At 36.9% G+C, this 16,694-nt stretch overlaps 1 protein-coding gene across 4 annotated transcripts in view; it reads right to left on the bottom strand.

The window, feature by feature from the left end:
- The window catches only part of LOC122628980 (kinesin-like protein CG14535), a 255,776-nt gene that overhangs the window by 158,670 nt on the left and 80,412 nt on the right, over positions 1 to 16,694 (bottom strand). Inside the window, exon 1 of one of the 4 annotated variants that reach the window (XM_043811931.1) lies at positions 10,756 to 10,998. The exons of the other annotated variants lie outside the window; for them this stretch is intronic. Coding sequence (XP_043667866.1) covers positions 10,756 to 10,790 — 35 coding nt within the window. The 5' untranslated portion in view covers positions 10,791 to 10,998. Of the gene's footprint in view, positions 1 to 10,755; positions 10,999 to 16,694 lie in introns of those variants that run through there. 4 annotated transcript variants of the gene reach the window in all.

Below are 16,694 nucleotides of genomic sequence, written 5' to 3'. Positions count from 1 at the left end.
TGAGAGAAAATAAAGAAAAATAATTAATAACTTTGAATTCATTCGTTGATTTAAGAGATCGAAAAATAGATTGACATTATGGTTGCGGAAATTCTTTGAACGGAATGTGTATCTTAATGTCGGGTAGATCAAAGAAGATGGTTAGCGATAGTAAATTTGAAACAATTAAAATATCTCTCTCTCATTCTCTCTCTCTCTCTCTAACTCTGTAGCGAGAAATATTGGTGCAATTCCTAAATTATGCCTTACGGCGACGAAAACGTAACGGTGAACTCAAATTAAAATTGCAAGGCAACATCTTCAACATGGCATTTCTGCTCGCTCGACTCGTAATTCATTTTTCAAAGGGATGAAAATAGTTGGCGAGAGTCGTGCTTATATACGTGCCGTTCGTCGTTCATCCGACGAAGTTACTAACGTCAACATCGAAAGAAACTACAAAGATTGACGTTCGTGAGTACAGGTATGTCTTATTAATAAAAATTACGAAAGAAAAGATTAAAAATTAATGCTTCTATTATATTATTAAATCATTGAAGTTGTCAACTTAATTATATCATTTTCAAATTAAGAATTATATTATTGAGAAATTAATGATTAATAAAAATTATTCTAACAGGCTTAATACAAATCTTATATTAAATTTAATAAAAATTATTGTAAGGAAGAAAAGAATAAATAATAAAAAAAAAAAAAAGGAACGATAACGAACGAACGAATAAAATCTTTTTTGATCCGCGAAAAAGATAAATATTTTTTTTTTCTCTTGTTATTATTCGAAACGATGTTATCTCTCTCTCTTTCCATTTTTTATATTGATCATAGAAAAAACAGAAAGAGAGGGATAAGCTTCAAAGGGAACAGGATAGAAACGCCAAGTTTTTTAACGCCGTAGGGACGACGGGTCAGAGAAAGAATCCTATGATGAAAAGTCGTGAAAGAAAAAAAAAAAAAGAAAGAAAAAGAAAGAAAGAAAAATAAAAAAAAAAGAACATGTACATATCCTCGAAGAATACACACAGATATCTTTCGAAGATGTCAAAACGTGGAAGGTATCAAGCCGATAGTCACGTCAGTGGGTACGTTCCCACCAACGCAGGTTTCTATCCCACGGGATATCCAGAAAACGGGACTGGATGTGCTGAAACCCTTCACGTTTGACCATAAACGACGTGTGCGCGCGCTCACGTATATGTTTCGAAGCTGGCAAAGGGGTGTCCGCTGAGTGACGTAGACTGTATGATGGATGCTTTGAGTTTGACGGAACATAATAGACTGGGATAGTGCTCCACTATGTCTTTTCATTGGTCTACCATCAACTTGCCATCCATTAGAACAACGTTATATCGTGCTTTCTTCCTTTCTTTTTTTTTCTTAAATGTCTGAGAAAAAAATATTCTTTCTTTTCCTTATTTCTTTCATTTCCTGTACAACTTTTCTCTGTTTTGACAGAGCATGCACTCTTTGAAAAGTTTCAAAAGAAAAAAAAATGCCTTAGCAAGGAAATAAAAGGGAATTTTTCGTGGAATGTAAAATACATGTTTCGTTTTCTTGTTGAATAACATGAGGTGTAAAATACGACTCAATTTAACACTTGTGAACTACGAAACATTGGTATTGATTTTATTTTCATATTCTGCTGGATGGTAAGACGGAGATGGAGTAAGAAATAAAACGAGAAAGAGAGAGAGAGAGAGAGAGAGAGAGAGAGAGAGAGAGAAAGGGACAAAGAAAGAAGGAAATAAAAAGAGGAAAGAATCGAAGACTTCACCCTGTGAAGGAGTAAGGGATGAGGAAAGAGGACCTAAGGGTACGTATCGAGCGACGAATGTTGGACGTTCAGCGTGCACATCACGTAGAGGAGAGTCTCGCCGAGGTGAGACGAGAGAAACGGAACAGAGACATCATCGTGAGAGAAGGAGAAGTAGAGATCAGAGTGAGTATAGTTAAGAGAGAAAGAGAGATGGAAAAGAGAGAACAGTTTATCCCAGAAAGGCGCGTACTCGCATAATTACGAAAGTTCTACGAGTCTTTTCTCTCTCACATCCTTCTTCTTCCCTATATTGCTATTCTCGTTGCGTCGATGTCTTGATTAAGAGAGAAAGAGAGAAAGAGAGAAAGAGAGAATCTCAACACTCCGAAATAAATTCATGACAATGGTTTATGATGGCTTTGGGAGAACGCACCAATATCTCATAAGAAGTAACAAAAAGAAGAAAAAGGAAAATGAGTTTCTTAATCATCTTTCGGCAATGATTAACGTTTTCTTTTAATATTAAAGAAATAAGTCTAAGAATAATGAAATAAATCAAACGCAATGTTTCTTTCTAATCGATCGAGAAAGAGAAGAAAAAACTATATATATATATATATGTGTATGAGAAAAAATATATATAATATAAAAAATATATATATATATTTATTTTATTTACTATAGTCATTTTCCATGCTTCAAAAGAAAATGGTCAGCGTATAAGATAGACAGTAAACGTAACCATCTAGGATTCCGCATACTCAACGTCATGATGGAAATGGACATCAAGTAAAATGTACGCCTGGCATATATATATATATATATATATATATATATATATATATAACTTACACATATATGGATACTACGAGGAACTTCTTCCACTCCTGTCGTTTTTATTATTCCGACTTCATCCCGTCGACTTTACTTCTTTTCACGGGATGCACGCTCCGCGTCTCGAGGAAGTTACACGTTGGAAAAGAAGGTGAAAAAAGAGAGTGAGAAAGAAAGTAAAAGAGAGAAAGGGAAAGAGAAAGAGAAAGAGAGAGTAAAGTAGAGTGACTCCAGGGAGTCTCGAAGGGAGTCGACTCGAATACTCTCGCCATTGCAATGGACATCGAGATATCGCTTATGCAAAATGCTACATCACGAAACACTCTTTTCTTCCTGCATTCGCACTCGTTTTATATTATATGCTGTATATATATATATATATATATATATATATATATATATACACACACACACATTTATGTATATATATATATATACACTTAAGTACACGTACATAGATCGTAGAGTGGACGTAACGTTGTACCGTGAAAAAGAAAAGCCTAGTAGAAGCCTTTTTGCTTGGGTATCGGTTTCTCATAGAAAGAATGAAAGAAAGAGAGAAAGGAAGAAAGAAAGGTGGTATTATAGAAGGAGAGAAGGTGGACGTTCGTTGAAAAGCCGTTGATCGATTCGGTCGACTTACCCCTTTTACCTCCGGCTACGAGCTGCCACCTTTTACCGATCCTTCTATCCGATCTACACCCGTATGTACGTAATTTCTCTCCTTGAAATGGAATTTTCTTTTGCCTTCCTTCGACCCTACATTACACCCTTTACTCTTGTATCCTTCCTGACTTTTCCTTTTAAACGGAAATGAACCTAACTCCTGATCCTAATTCGTAGTTACCACTTGAAGTATTTCTCCTTAAAGATCATTAGTTAGCACCAAACGGTGTGATCGTGTTAACTATTTCTCCTTTTTTCTTTTTTCCTCGATACGAACGAATTTTCTAGCGAAAATTATTAAAAAAGCATTTCATTTATATATATATATATATATATATATATATATATATACATATATGTATATATTATAAAAAATATTATATAAAAAATATATATACATATTTCTTTTATTCCTCTTACTCGAAGAATTTTGTAAATTAATAATTTCAAAAGAAGAACAAAAAATAAAGGAAAAAGAAAGAAAAAGAGATTAAAAGAAAAACGAAAGAAAACAATCGCTATGGTGATAAGTCATCATTGAAATATCCAAACGCAGCATACATTAATCGATTGAAACATGATTGAAAACAACAAAACGAAGATGTGGATATAGAAAAGCACTCGTAAAGATGATCGAAAAATGAGGAGGTAATATGTTACGAAAAGAATTGAACGGAACCACTCTGTCTATCTTTCTTTCTTTCTTTTTTTTTTTTTATTTTCGATTTGGGCGTCTCCTGGAAAAAGGGAAACGAAAGGGAGGACAATAGAGTCGATAAATAAGTCCGTAATCGGTGGTCGGCAGGTTCGCAAAGCGAATGGCTCGATTGGCTTCTAAAGGTGATTTCGAAAAGGATTCTCGGCCTACCCTACTCCCCCTACTCTCACTATTCTTTCTTTCTCCGATTTTTCTTATTTCGTTCCACCCTCTTCCCCTTTCCTTTACCATCTCATTCTCTCCTTCACCCTTCCAACCACCCCTTCTTTTGACTCCTTCGCGCACGACAAGCTCTACCGAATGGCACACCTCGGTCAAAAAGCTCCTTCCTTTGGCCTGCCTTGCCCTTATACTCAACCTGTATATATACCTTTTCCTACCTTTGATTCTTCTAACACAGATATACACGGGTATATGCGTAGTAGACACGTATTTAATCTTTCGTTCTCTCATTGACTCGTCGAGATATTTGACGGCCCGTGAACATCACCCTATTTCTTTTCCCTCGACTTTATCTACACGGTGTATAGAGAGAGAAAAAAAAGAGAGAAAAAAAGAGGGATAAAGAGAATAAGAGAAAAGAAGGAGAAAACAAACGTAGAGTTGAACGTAATTAATGTTCTTTCTCCAGAGAGAGAGAGAGAGAGAGAGAGAGAAAGAGAGAGAGAGAGAAAGAGAGAGAAACAATTAGAACCCTCCTTACACGGCTCTTTAGTCTTGCGATTAGTCGAATTAACTTTGACGATCGACTACTTTATCTTCCGACAAAAAAAAAATGTCAAACAATATCAATCTATTACTTTCAATACGTTCTATCTTGTCAGCCAGTCAAAATTTAGGTTTAGTCTCCATAATTAAATAATAATATCGCGAAGGTAACGCACGACGAATTCTTCTTTAAATTAACGACTGACTCGTCTTTCGTTTTTCACGAAGAAGAATGTAAGTAAATTTTCTCCTTTCTTCGTACCGAACGAATTCGTAACTACGATAAGTAAGAAGGCGCGGCGAGTAAGAAAGAAAACAGAATAATCGCATAACTTCCGATAAAAGCGGGACGGCAAGGAAAGGCTACTATAGTAGTGAAAATACTCTTATCGTATTCATTCACAGGCGTGAACGACGAGAAAAAAATCTGTGGTGTGCCGTCGTTTCTCCCTCTATCCCTATCTCTATCTCTTTTCCTTTCTCTCTCTCTCTCTCTCTCTCTCTCTCTCTCTCTCTCTCTCTCTCTCTCTCTCTCTCTCTCTCTCTCTCTCTCTCTCTCTCTCTGCAAAAACTTTTTCAATCTCCCGTCATTATGTGCAAGTTTAGCCTCCAGTTTACTTCGCCTCGTCGTCGTCTACGACTAACTAAGTACGGCTTTCCTTTTCCTCATGCTGCATATCCAGAGTTCAAACTAATTTCCAAAGACCTCGAATAATGTATCTAACGAGGATCGATGCACTCGGTAAACAACGATTTTTAAGAACAATGAAACTTTTAAACAAATCTACTTAAAGACGATCTTACGATTTAACTATCCTTCTCGATGACTTTTCTTTTCGTTCTTTCGTTTCTTTTTTCTTTCTTCAATCTTAACTTATATCTTGTCTATTTATATATTATTAATTAAGACGATTATTTTTGATAAATGTTTATTTGATCGAAGAAAATATTTAGAAGATGATATCGTATGCATCGATGATTATGAGAATAGAACGAACAAATATAGTTTTGATTTTGTAAGTATAATATTTTTGTAAACATACATACATACATACATATATATATATGTATTTAAAAAAATGTATATATTTATATGTATAATAATAATGTATATATAACAACGTAATGTATGCTTGTATATATACATAATAAAAGAAATGAAAATGTTACATTTTCTATCTTCTTTGTTCGCATCATTTTTATGTTTCATTAAACACATAAACATATTGTACCTTATTTCGTTCATTCAAATGAAATTGAAGTAAAACCTCATCTTCTGAGAAGGCTCATTTTCTCTGTACAAAATTCATTCTCCCTTCTTACCTCCTATCGAGAAATGCGTATAATGGAAAAAAATAGAGATGATTCCAAAGGAGAAGACTGAAAACAAATTAAGCTCGTTTCTCTCTCTTCTTTCCTATCTCTCTCTCTCTCTCTCTTTCTCTCTCTATCTATCTATCTATCTATCTTTTTCTTTCATCTTTCTTTTCCTCATTCTCCGAATCCAACAGCGCAATTTTCCGAACAGAAACTCCAGCCAATTCTCTTCCTCATCCTCGCGAACTGAAGCTGACGAGACAGTTTCCTTTTTACAGTGAGAAGAATCGTTCGTTAGCCTTCTACCGATGAAAGATATTAACCAATGAAAGAAACCAAAGAAATACTAGAGTGCCGCACGTACCAAGAACTCAGGTCATACGGAATGGATTAAAAGAATATTTCTAAAGCTTATATTCTCCAAGAATATCTGAAACGTTAGGATTAAATCGACAAAAAATATTTTCTTTCTTATCGTCTTCGCGCAAAGGTAAGGGAATAACTTTATGGACTTTCTGATCCTTGGAGAGGCACAAACAGGGATATCTGGAGTTAATATTGGATTTATTGTTTATTGTCTTGGGAGGACTTCGACGAGGAGCATCGAATATGACAAAGTTGAAAGAGGACAGAAAATCGAGAAGAAAAATGTTGAGAAAAAGAGACAGAGAACGAAACAAAGAGAGAAAGAGAGAGAGAGAGAGAGGGTGGAGGGAGAAAAGAAACAAAAAGAGAGAGAGAGAATAGAAAAAGAGGAAGAAAAAGGAATGAGCCAGCATCGTCGACAGAACAAACAGTAGACGTATACCGCAAGAAAAGCTTATGAGAGAGATGCCAAGTTTCTCCCCTTCCCTCTTTCACAGATATAGAGGGAGAAAGGATAAGCAAATAGCGGCGAAGGGTACAAAGCGTACCGACACAACGTGTCGAGCTACAAGTGTAAAATCCGCGGGCTTTCTTTCGAGTCTTTTCGTACGAGCCGACGTACGTCATCTCGTTCGTCTGACGTTCCTTCCGCGAGCGATCCTTCAAGCACCCTTTCCTTCTCCTTTTTTTTCTTGTTCTTTCTCCCTTTTTCCTTTTTTTTTCTCCCCTACCGCAACCACTTCCCTCGCCACCCCCCATTTGGATCTCTCGGACCCTCTTTCATCTTGTCGAAGATATCACTCTCTCTTTCTCTTTCTTTCTCTCTCTCTCGTTCAAGAGATCGTGAAAAGTCGGCTGACCGTAAAGAATTTCGACTTGAGTCGAGAATATTTCCTCGCGTCGATTGGATTCGACAAACGAAAGGAAGAGAGAAAGAAAAGGAGAGGAATGAAAAAAAAAAAAAAGAAACTAAGAACGATAAAAAAATTGAATCTCCATCGAAGATTCAAATTATCTCTCACGTAGTTTTCCTTTAAAGAAAGGATCTATTAAAAGTTAATAGACGAGTCAAACGAAGAGAGAGGAAAGAAAAAGGATGAGAGATGAAGATAAAAATAAAAATATTAAAAAAGATCGAATCTCCGTCGAAGATCCAAATTAATTCTCTCGCAGGAACTTCCTTTAAAAAGAAAAAAAAAAAAAAAAAAAAGAAAAAGAGCTTAAGGAAAAGGTACAAGGTTCGCGGAAAGGAGCTACCAATGAGCGTTAAAAATAAAAAGAGAGGAGATAAAAATAAAGAGAGAGATAGATAGATAGATAGATAGATAGATAGATAGATAGATAGATAGATAGATAGATAGATAAAGAGAGTAAGAGAAAGAAAGAGAAAGAAAGAAATAGAAAAAGGGAGATAAAGAAAGAAGGGAACACTCTCCTCGCGAGCGTTTTCATTGCCCGTGGCTGTCTTTGTACGTTGAAGAGAAAACGAAGAGAAGAGATGGAGTGCGAGAGAAGGTGGAGATATATATCGAGAGAGGAGAGGAAAATGACAAAGCCCTACGGGCACACATCCGACATTTTTCCCTGGTGCCACGTATAAGCGTATACCAACCACCGCCACTGAAAGCAAGTTTCGTAATAACCGGACGGAGAAGGTGGAGAAGGTGGAGGTGGAGGTGGAGGTGGAGGTAGAGAAGGTGGAGGTGGAGGTAGAGAAGGAGGTGGTGATGGTGATGGTAGTGGAGGTGGAAAAGGAAGAAGAAGAAGAAGAAGAAGAAAAATAATCGCGTGCCTCGGTTCATACAATATCCGGAATATTGGAGTCTTTCCTTTGCGATGACGATGCGAAGATATAATAAGCGACGCTTGGAATCGAGATGAAAGGTCAAAGATCGTTTCTACGTCGATTTAAAAACAAATTATTATATAGCTTTTCTTCCTTTTATCATACCTGCTCTTTAAGAATAATACTGAAGAATTTGTATTTCTATCTATCGTTCTTTCTCTCTCCCTTTCTCTTTTTCTTTCTCTCTTTGATTCTTTTTATATATATATATATATATATATATATATATATATATATCTTTTTCTCTCTATGTACGTATCTATCTGTCTCTCTCTCTCTCTCTCTCTCTATCTCATTCAAGAAATAAATAATTCATATATAAATATTTCATATTTTATTGAATCGACATTGAATTTTTCAATCGATCGAATACGATACCCGACATATGACGTTTATGATGATATTGTTATATCATGATATACACGCATTCCTTTTCCCAGTTGAACAAATTTATCGAAATTTGTCAATGATTGTACCTTTGATCGTTAACGAGCCACGCTCACGCTCGAACTCGTTAATCGTTTTCGCGTCGACAAATTAAATCGACCCTCGACATGGACTTTTCAAAAAAGTTCAACCCCCTTCTATCTCTTTCTCTCTCTCTCTCTCTCTCTCTCTCTCTCTCTCTCTCTCTCTCTCGTCTTCTTTCTCTTTCTCTTTATTTTTCCTCTCAATATACGAGCGAGAGCTCGATTTGACTCATTTTAATAACGCTTCCGCGCGAGAGAGCGAAAGATCGAACGATAATATTCGATAAACGTTGGTGCACGCGGGGACGGAGGAAAATATAAACGAATTTTTCCTACGCTAACCACTCATTCGACCCTTCACGTTTGTCTGCTCGCTCGCTCACTCGCACGAACGAACGAACGAACGAACGACTATTTTCCGCAGTGGCGGAGCAACGCACGACAAATAATTACGATCCAATGTTCGATTGTTCCTTCCCAAAGAGACTCACTCGTTCGATCGAATTCTCACGATATACATACATACTTATATATATATATATATATATATATATATATATATATATATACATTACACAAATACACACACGCGCGTACATACTGCACACATACAAACGCAGATATACATATATACGTATACTCGAGTACTCGTACCGATTAAAAATGCGAACGCGTGTCCCGGTACTAACGAGCTCCAGCAATTTGCGTATTTTTAATTAGTTATTACGTGTCCGTCAGGAAGGGACGCAAATTTTTATGGTGCTCATCGGTACACTACGTTTCAACTTCTTGCACTATTCGTCGTAGTTATTATCGGTCGTAGATACTTTCACGACAACAACTCGTACGTACTATGTATACTCTCTATTACACAGTTTGACTGTCCGTAATCGTTATTATTTAGATCGATTAGTATGATCGTCAGAAAGGAAATGATTGTCAATAGGATGGGATCGATTTGTCATCGGTCGATCGGTAGCCACAAAACGAATTTAATTTCGATGCTCGATGGTATCGAACAGTGGTCGGCAAAAATGAATCGGTTCCGCTCTCTCATCGAATGAACTTCCGCAGTTCGCTTTGGTAATCCGTGGAAATCGTTCGTTTCGTAATTGGACCAAACCCCCATAAGCCGAGGATGAACGTGGCGAAGCTATGACGATAGGTGAGTCTCTCTCTCTCTCTCTTTCCGTATAATAGGCTCATTCCATTCGACGAAAGAGCAAGAGAGAAAGAGAGAGAAAGAGAGAGAAAGAGAGAGAGAGAGACAGAGAGAGAGAGAGAGAGAGAGAGAGATAAATAGAAAGAGAGAGAGAGAAGAGGAATATGAGAAGGTTTGGAAAATACATAGAATTTAATCAGCCGTTGCCAATTAGTTGCAAACTCGCGCGACGATAATGAGCTCGCTTTCGTTGCTCCGAACGAAGAAAGCTTTCGTTCAGGATGCAGTTCGTAACAACGACGAGAGTGAACAACAAGTGAAAAAGAGAGTGTGTGTGAGAGAGAGAGAGAGAGAGAGAAGGAGAAGAAAGAGGACAAGGGAAGAGGACAGAAAGAGAGAAAATGTTGAGAACGTCGTAAGCGTGCTTTGATTTTCACTTCAATATGATTTTCGTATATGTGAGACTCTCTATCAGTCTCTCTCTCTCTCTCTCTCTCTCTCTCTCTCTCTCTCTTTCTTTCTCATTCTTTCTCTTTCTCTCTCTTTTATAAACGTGCAAGACACGTCGAAAGGACGCAAAGTTTCGTACGTTTCAAAGAGCCTGTCCTCGTCGTCGTCGTCGTCATCGTCGTCGCCGTCGTCGTTGTCGCTGCTTATTCGCTTTTACGACAAAGCTACGTCTCGTAGCAACGTAACTATCGGATCAACTAAAACTGTCTTCGACAAAGACGGCGTATCGTATTTTCGTCTTGAAGAGTTTGTTAGAATTGAAAGGATGAAATTTTCGTAGTGAAAGACGCGACATATCATACGTATGTGTATGTATATATAAAAAAATATATATATCATATATATTTTGTACACATACCTATACACATCATATATATATATATTATCGATAAAGAAAATTTGTACCTGGGAGATTCCTTGCCATCCTGCCCGGTCGCCATGTCGTCTTCCAACAATTCCAACGACGAATCTCTCCTTCGATATATATATCGAAATCCTTTTTTGCTCCCAACTACTCACGATTTAGGGATAAATAACACGATCACAGATTTCACAGTTATCGCGTGACTTTTCATTAATAATCTTTCAAGAACTTAACTCGACGGTCTTAATTTCGTTTTCTCTTTCTTCCCTCTCTCCTCTTTCTCTCTCTCTCTCTCTCTCTCTCTCTCTCTCTCTCTCTGTCTCTGTCTCTGTCTCTTTCTTTTTATTTCTAAAATTTAAACCACCTCCTTCCTTCAATTATATATATTATTCAGATTAATCATAACGAGAGGATCGGATGGAAGTACAAATTTCGGTCCAGTCCGATCGAAAACTTCACCATTACAAAACAAACGTTAAAAAAGTCGAGACTCTTTTATTTCCACTTTAATTTTTAAAAGGAATAGGGTAAAAAAGAAAAACAAAAAGAAAAAAAAGATATTTTTTATGAGAATCGAGAATACATAACCACGTGCATGTATGCGTGTATGAACGTATATACATTTGTATGTACGCGATATGTATCTGCGTCCGTGCAGGTGCGTTCGATTATTAGGAAAGGTATCGATGTTATCGCGATATATGTTAAAACGATAATTAATCGACTCGGTCGCACCGAACGAACACGATATCGGAAGGAAACGTGGACGGTCTCGGTCGTCTTTCTCGGACGTCGTCCTTCGCACGATGCCGTTCTCCAAGCTGTCGTGCGAATCGATGGCCTTGAAGTCCGTGTCCGAGGCCAACGAAAGAAAAAACGAGAAAAGGAACAAGAAAAGCAAAGAAAAAGAACTCTCACTTTATCGTAGCAAACGAAAAACAAATTCACGGAAATTTCTTTCTCTATGAAAATTTGAAATATCAGGATGTATCAAGCTCCCATTAGTTTTCATTTATTATTCGTTTACGCAAGTACAAATTGAAACGATTTTCTCAACTATTTTCTTAAAACTGACTTTACAATTTTAATTTCTTTCCATCATCGGGATCTATTTTATTCACGAGGACTATCTTACATTTTCCATTTTTCTAATTATCATCGAAACTATAGCTAATAACTCTTTTCTCTCGTTATCATCGTCATCTTTTCACGGACCACGACACGACGTAAAACTTTCCCCCTTTTATTTGATTTCAAAAGCAACTATCCGTACTTTAACATTGACAAATTTCATCTCCGTTCTTTCTCGACGAAGAAGATTTCTTTTCAATCTCAATCGTCTCTTTTTCCTGTCATCGTCTATCACTTTATCCTTTCCCACGTTTAATATTTATTTTTCTTCCAAAAAATTAGCAGTTTCGACGTTGGAAAATATTCTCTCTCTCTCTCTCTCTCTCTCTCTCTCTCTCTCTCTTTTATTCTTCGAAACGTCGATTTTTTTATTCTCCCTTTTATTACTACAGTCCGTCACACTACTTTCGTGTCGTTTGTCACACTAATTATTATCTTTTTCAATTATCTTATCTTCCTTCTTCTAATCGAGGGATATTGTATTTTTTTTTTTTTTAAAGAAAAAAGATTCGAAGGATCGACAGAGAAGGAGTAAAAGCGTGAGTTAAGAGTGAGTGAAACGTGGGTACGTGGGGACGAACGTGCTCAACTACAACATGTGGGTACGCGCGACCTTCGAAAGGATGAACGTGCGAGTGTGACGGCGCACGCCGTGCTACTGACGACGCCAGGCGTCGCGCCACCGCACAAACGTAAAACGACAGCGGCGGCTCTCTCCTTCTGTCTCTCTCTTTCTCACCGAAGCTCGCTCATTCCTTTGCTTCGGCGCAAGCGCTGCCTACCAGTCCGACGAGCTGCCCTCGACCTTTTTTCACTACCCATACTCCCTTCTCTTTCTCTCTCTCTCTCTTTCTTTTTTTTTTCTTTCCCGAAACGCCACCATGTTATGCGAAAAAAAGGGACAAGAAGAGAGAGAAAGAGAGAAGTAACGTGTATCCCGCGAATCGGACGGGACGAAGCTGAAAATGATGAAGAATTTGCGAGAATTTTGGCTCGTAGGGCACGCCAGAAATATTTCAAAAAATTTCTCTACACGGTCCCTTTCGTCGTGTAATTATGAGATTTTTCTGCAGCCATTGCCGCCATCGCTGCCACACGGTACTTTTGGAGAATTTCGTTCTCGAATTAAACGACGCGGGTGCGATGTTTTTTTTTTTACATATTTACTTTGTTTCTTCTCTTTTTCTTTCTTTCTTTCCTTCTTTCTTTTCTTCTTTCTCTGGTTCTTCCTTTTTTATTTCTCTTTCTTATTCTTTCTCTTTCTCTTTCAACGTAGGTACAATCCAACGATCCTATTTTTATTTTTCCGAGTTACATGTTACGAAGTATGTTTACGATCATTCTCGAGGAAATAATCGTTCGACCTACTGACACACAATGCTCCGGTAAAAAGATTTAATCCACGGAAACACGTCCTTTCTACATATCTACGTTCTTTTTCTTGTTTCTGAGAAACAATTAAAACGGGGATATTAAAATTGTTTGGAAAAGTCTGGACAAATGTAACAATATTAATCTTCTTGTCTATTCTAACAGCATATGGGAAAATCCGAATGGAAAGAATACAACAGAGAAAAAGAGAGAAAGAGAAAGACAGAAAGAAAGAGAGAGAAAGAAAGAGATGACATGTCGAGACCTTTTGCATGAGTCGAAGAGGAGCTTTGTGCCGGCGAATTACCTTTTTCCTATTATCGTGAGGGCTATAAAGTGGAAAAAATACACACGAGCAAGGTTATTTGCATTTGTAACGATTCGTAGCACCGTAGAACCTACGAGAAAGAAAGAAAGAAAGAAAGAAAGAAAGAGAGAGAGAGAGAGAGAAAGAGAGAGAGAGAAAGAGAAAGAGAAAGAAAGAGAGAAAGAGAGAGAAAAGAGCTTCTTCATTGGATGAAAAAGCCGAAAGCGAGAGACAGCTGGTCATACCTCGAGTCTCCAGAGTGGAGACATCCGGTCTTGACGAGAGCACGAAACTCGTCAAAATACACAAATCTCTAGCACGTTGTCTCTCTGCCTCTTCATTCCCGAGGGAACAAGAAAAGAGAAAGAGAAAAAGGAAGAGAAAGAGAAAGAGAGAGAAAGAGAGAGAGAGAGAGAGAGAGAGAGAAAGAGAGGTGAAAGGAATACGGTTGTTGTTGCCCGGTTTCACGTCTTTTCATCTGTCCCGAGACAAACGTGAGATGCTCGATCAACAAGTTCCTTCGAAAAAATAACAGCGATGATTAAAACCGTATCCCTTGAGATACAAGAGACGATGAGTAGCCGTCAGAATTTTTTCTATCTTACAACTCGGTAACTTCAACATCTGTTGGAATGTATTATAATAAGCATTGAAAATATCGGAAAATTTATTCCGCAAAGTGAAATTTTAATAAAAAGGAGATAAATAAATAAAGTTACATTATCGTGTAAGAAACGTGTAACAATCTACGTCAATCAATATCGATTATTAATATAAATTCTATACGTCTGTATTATCGTGAAGAAATAAATAAATCAATCTTCAAAGTTAATTATCTACTTATCGGCTAACAAATGTTTCCAAAGAGCCAAAACGATGCGTCTGACACGACTCGATTCGATGAATCGAACGATAGCTCGGGCTTATCCAATCGCTAGAGGGGTTAGAATATCGATGGTTAATGAGATCGAATCGCCCGATATCGAGAGAGACAGAGAGACAGAGAGAGAGAGAGAGAGAGAGAGAGAGAGAGAGAGAGAGAGAGAGAGAGATAAAGAGAGACAGAGAGAGAGAGATCATAGCTTTCGACTAGTAGTAACCCTCTCTATATATCAGGAAGAACCGTTTGGGAAGCCAGCAAACGATCGGCTCGTCGAAACTGGATGCTTCGAACGAAGCGGCAGGCGGTGACACATTCCAGCAAAGTGCATCGTGGGGCTGGGCAAAGTGCACTCGGTTTTCCGGTTCGGGTTCGTGCATAAATCTTCCTTTCGCACGTTGCATTATACCGCACGAGGGACTCTAACCATCCACCACCACTGCACACGCACGACGTTTCCTACGTTTCCACGCGCGGCTTTACCGCACATGCCGCGAGTACTCCTGCGACGAGTTACGTGCTACGAATTGCGTTTCTCTCAATCTGCCATCATCGTTTGCCAGAAGAGAAGAGAATAGAAGAGAAGAGAGAGAGAGAGAGAGAGAGAGAGAGGAAACGACGACGACGTTCTCTCTATACCTTTTGCTAAACCTCGTGACTACGAGAGGAATCCTCTCTTCGTTCGTTTTATGAGCTCAGCCTACGCTGTCCAACCAAATGCGATGGACCTCAGTAAACCGGAAATGGCTTCGACGACGACATGCCAAATTGATTTCTACCATCTTTCTCTTGTTATTTCTTTTGCTTTCTCTCTTACAATATATGTATATATGTATATATATATATATATATATATATATATATATATATATATAGAGAGAGAGTGTGTATATACATAATAATAATAAATATATAATAATGTATGTATATATATATATATATATATATATATATATATTTGAAAATATTATATCATATCTTTTAAAAAATACAAATGTTTCTATAAAATGATTTCTTTTTTTTTTTTTTATTTTGAGGAACAAAAATATTTTTATCGTAATAAAAATATTTACCGAACGAAATATTTCATCGAATAGATTTTGTTATTTTTATATAGCAAAAAAAAAAAAATATACATATATTTTTTTTTTGTCAATTCTCTTTCTTTTAATATTGATAGCCGAAAGAAGAAGAGTTTTAAAAAGATTTTTTGATGAATAATAATTTTTAATAAAACGTCTCTCAGTCTCAACATCTCGTTCGTAATTCATTTATATACAAGGGACATTTCGCGAGCACGATTAATGCATTTTGATTAAAATATAGAAAATTTTAACGGAGTTGTATTACGATCAATGTAACCAACGTATTCTATTTTCATAGGTAATATGTAATACGATGAATTATTTTATGGATTATTAAAGAGCAACGTATACATATATCGTGCGATACGTCCTCCAAACGTTGTTCGAAAATAAACGCGTTAATCAGTTTAAGCAAACTACTTAAGTAACGAACGAGATAAAATAGCCGATTAATGGTAAAACGAGAAAATTCTCTTTTCCCGTCCTAATCAACATTAGCCGTGCACGTGCTCGTGCCACTTCGTAAACGTATTTACTCGCATGCACATACAAGTATATTCAAACGCGTAAACGAAAACACATACGTGCGTTTTACCGGATCGATCGAGTATTAATGTCACGATTTTCACTAAACGAATGCACTCGCACTGTACGAATATAATCCCCGATAATCTGTCCAGCGAGCTTAAATAAAATGAAATGCATTCGTATAATGAATAAACATTCGGCGCGCTGCCTTCCTATAGGTTGCATTGTTCTCTCTCAAATAATAATAATAATAATAATAATAATAATAATAATAATAATGATAGTAATAATAAAAAAAAGACGAAATAGTTCAAACGCGATATTAATATAAAAGAAAAAAAATAATTATATATGATAAATATATATATATATAAAAAAAGAAGGAAACCAGACGTAACATTTTCTCTCCCATTAGAATTCTGAGTTTGACCTATCGAACCTGGTTTCATGCGCGATAACGCTTTGGTTTACGGGCTTCTACGTTGGAGAGGGGTGAAAAAAAAGAAAGAAAAAAAAAAAAAAGAGGAAAAGAACGACAAAAAAATGGAAAATATCGTTAACGGCGAATCGGACTGACGGCCATACGCTTCGTGTCTACAATTTTTATTATTTTTGTTATCCCCTTTCTTTTTTTCGTTTCTTTTTACATATATATGTGCGTATAAATGATCATACATA

Source organism: Vespula pensylvanica, chromosome 4 (genome assembly GCF_014466175.1).
Source record: "Vespula pensylvanica isolate Volc-1 chromosome 4, ASM1446617v1, whole genome shotgun sequence".
In the NCBI taxonomy this organism is placed as follows: domain Eukaryota; kingdom Metazoa; phylum Arthropoda; class Insecta; order Hymenoptera; family Vespidae; genus Vespula; species Vespula pensylvanica.
This window is presented reverse-complemented; position numbering and strand designations above follow the sequence as displayed.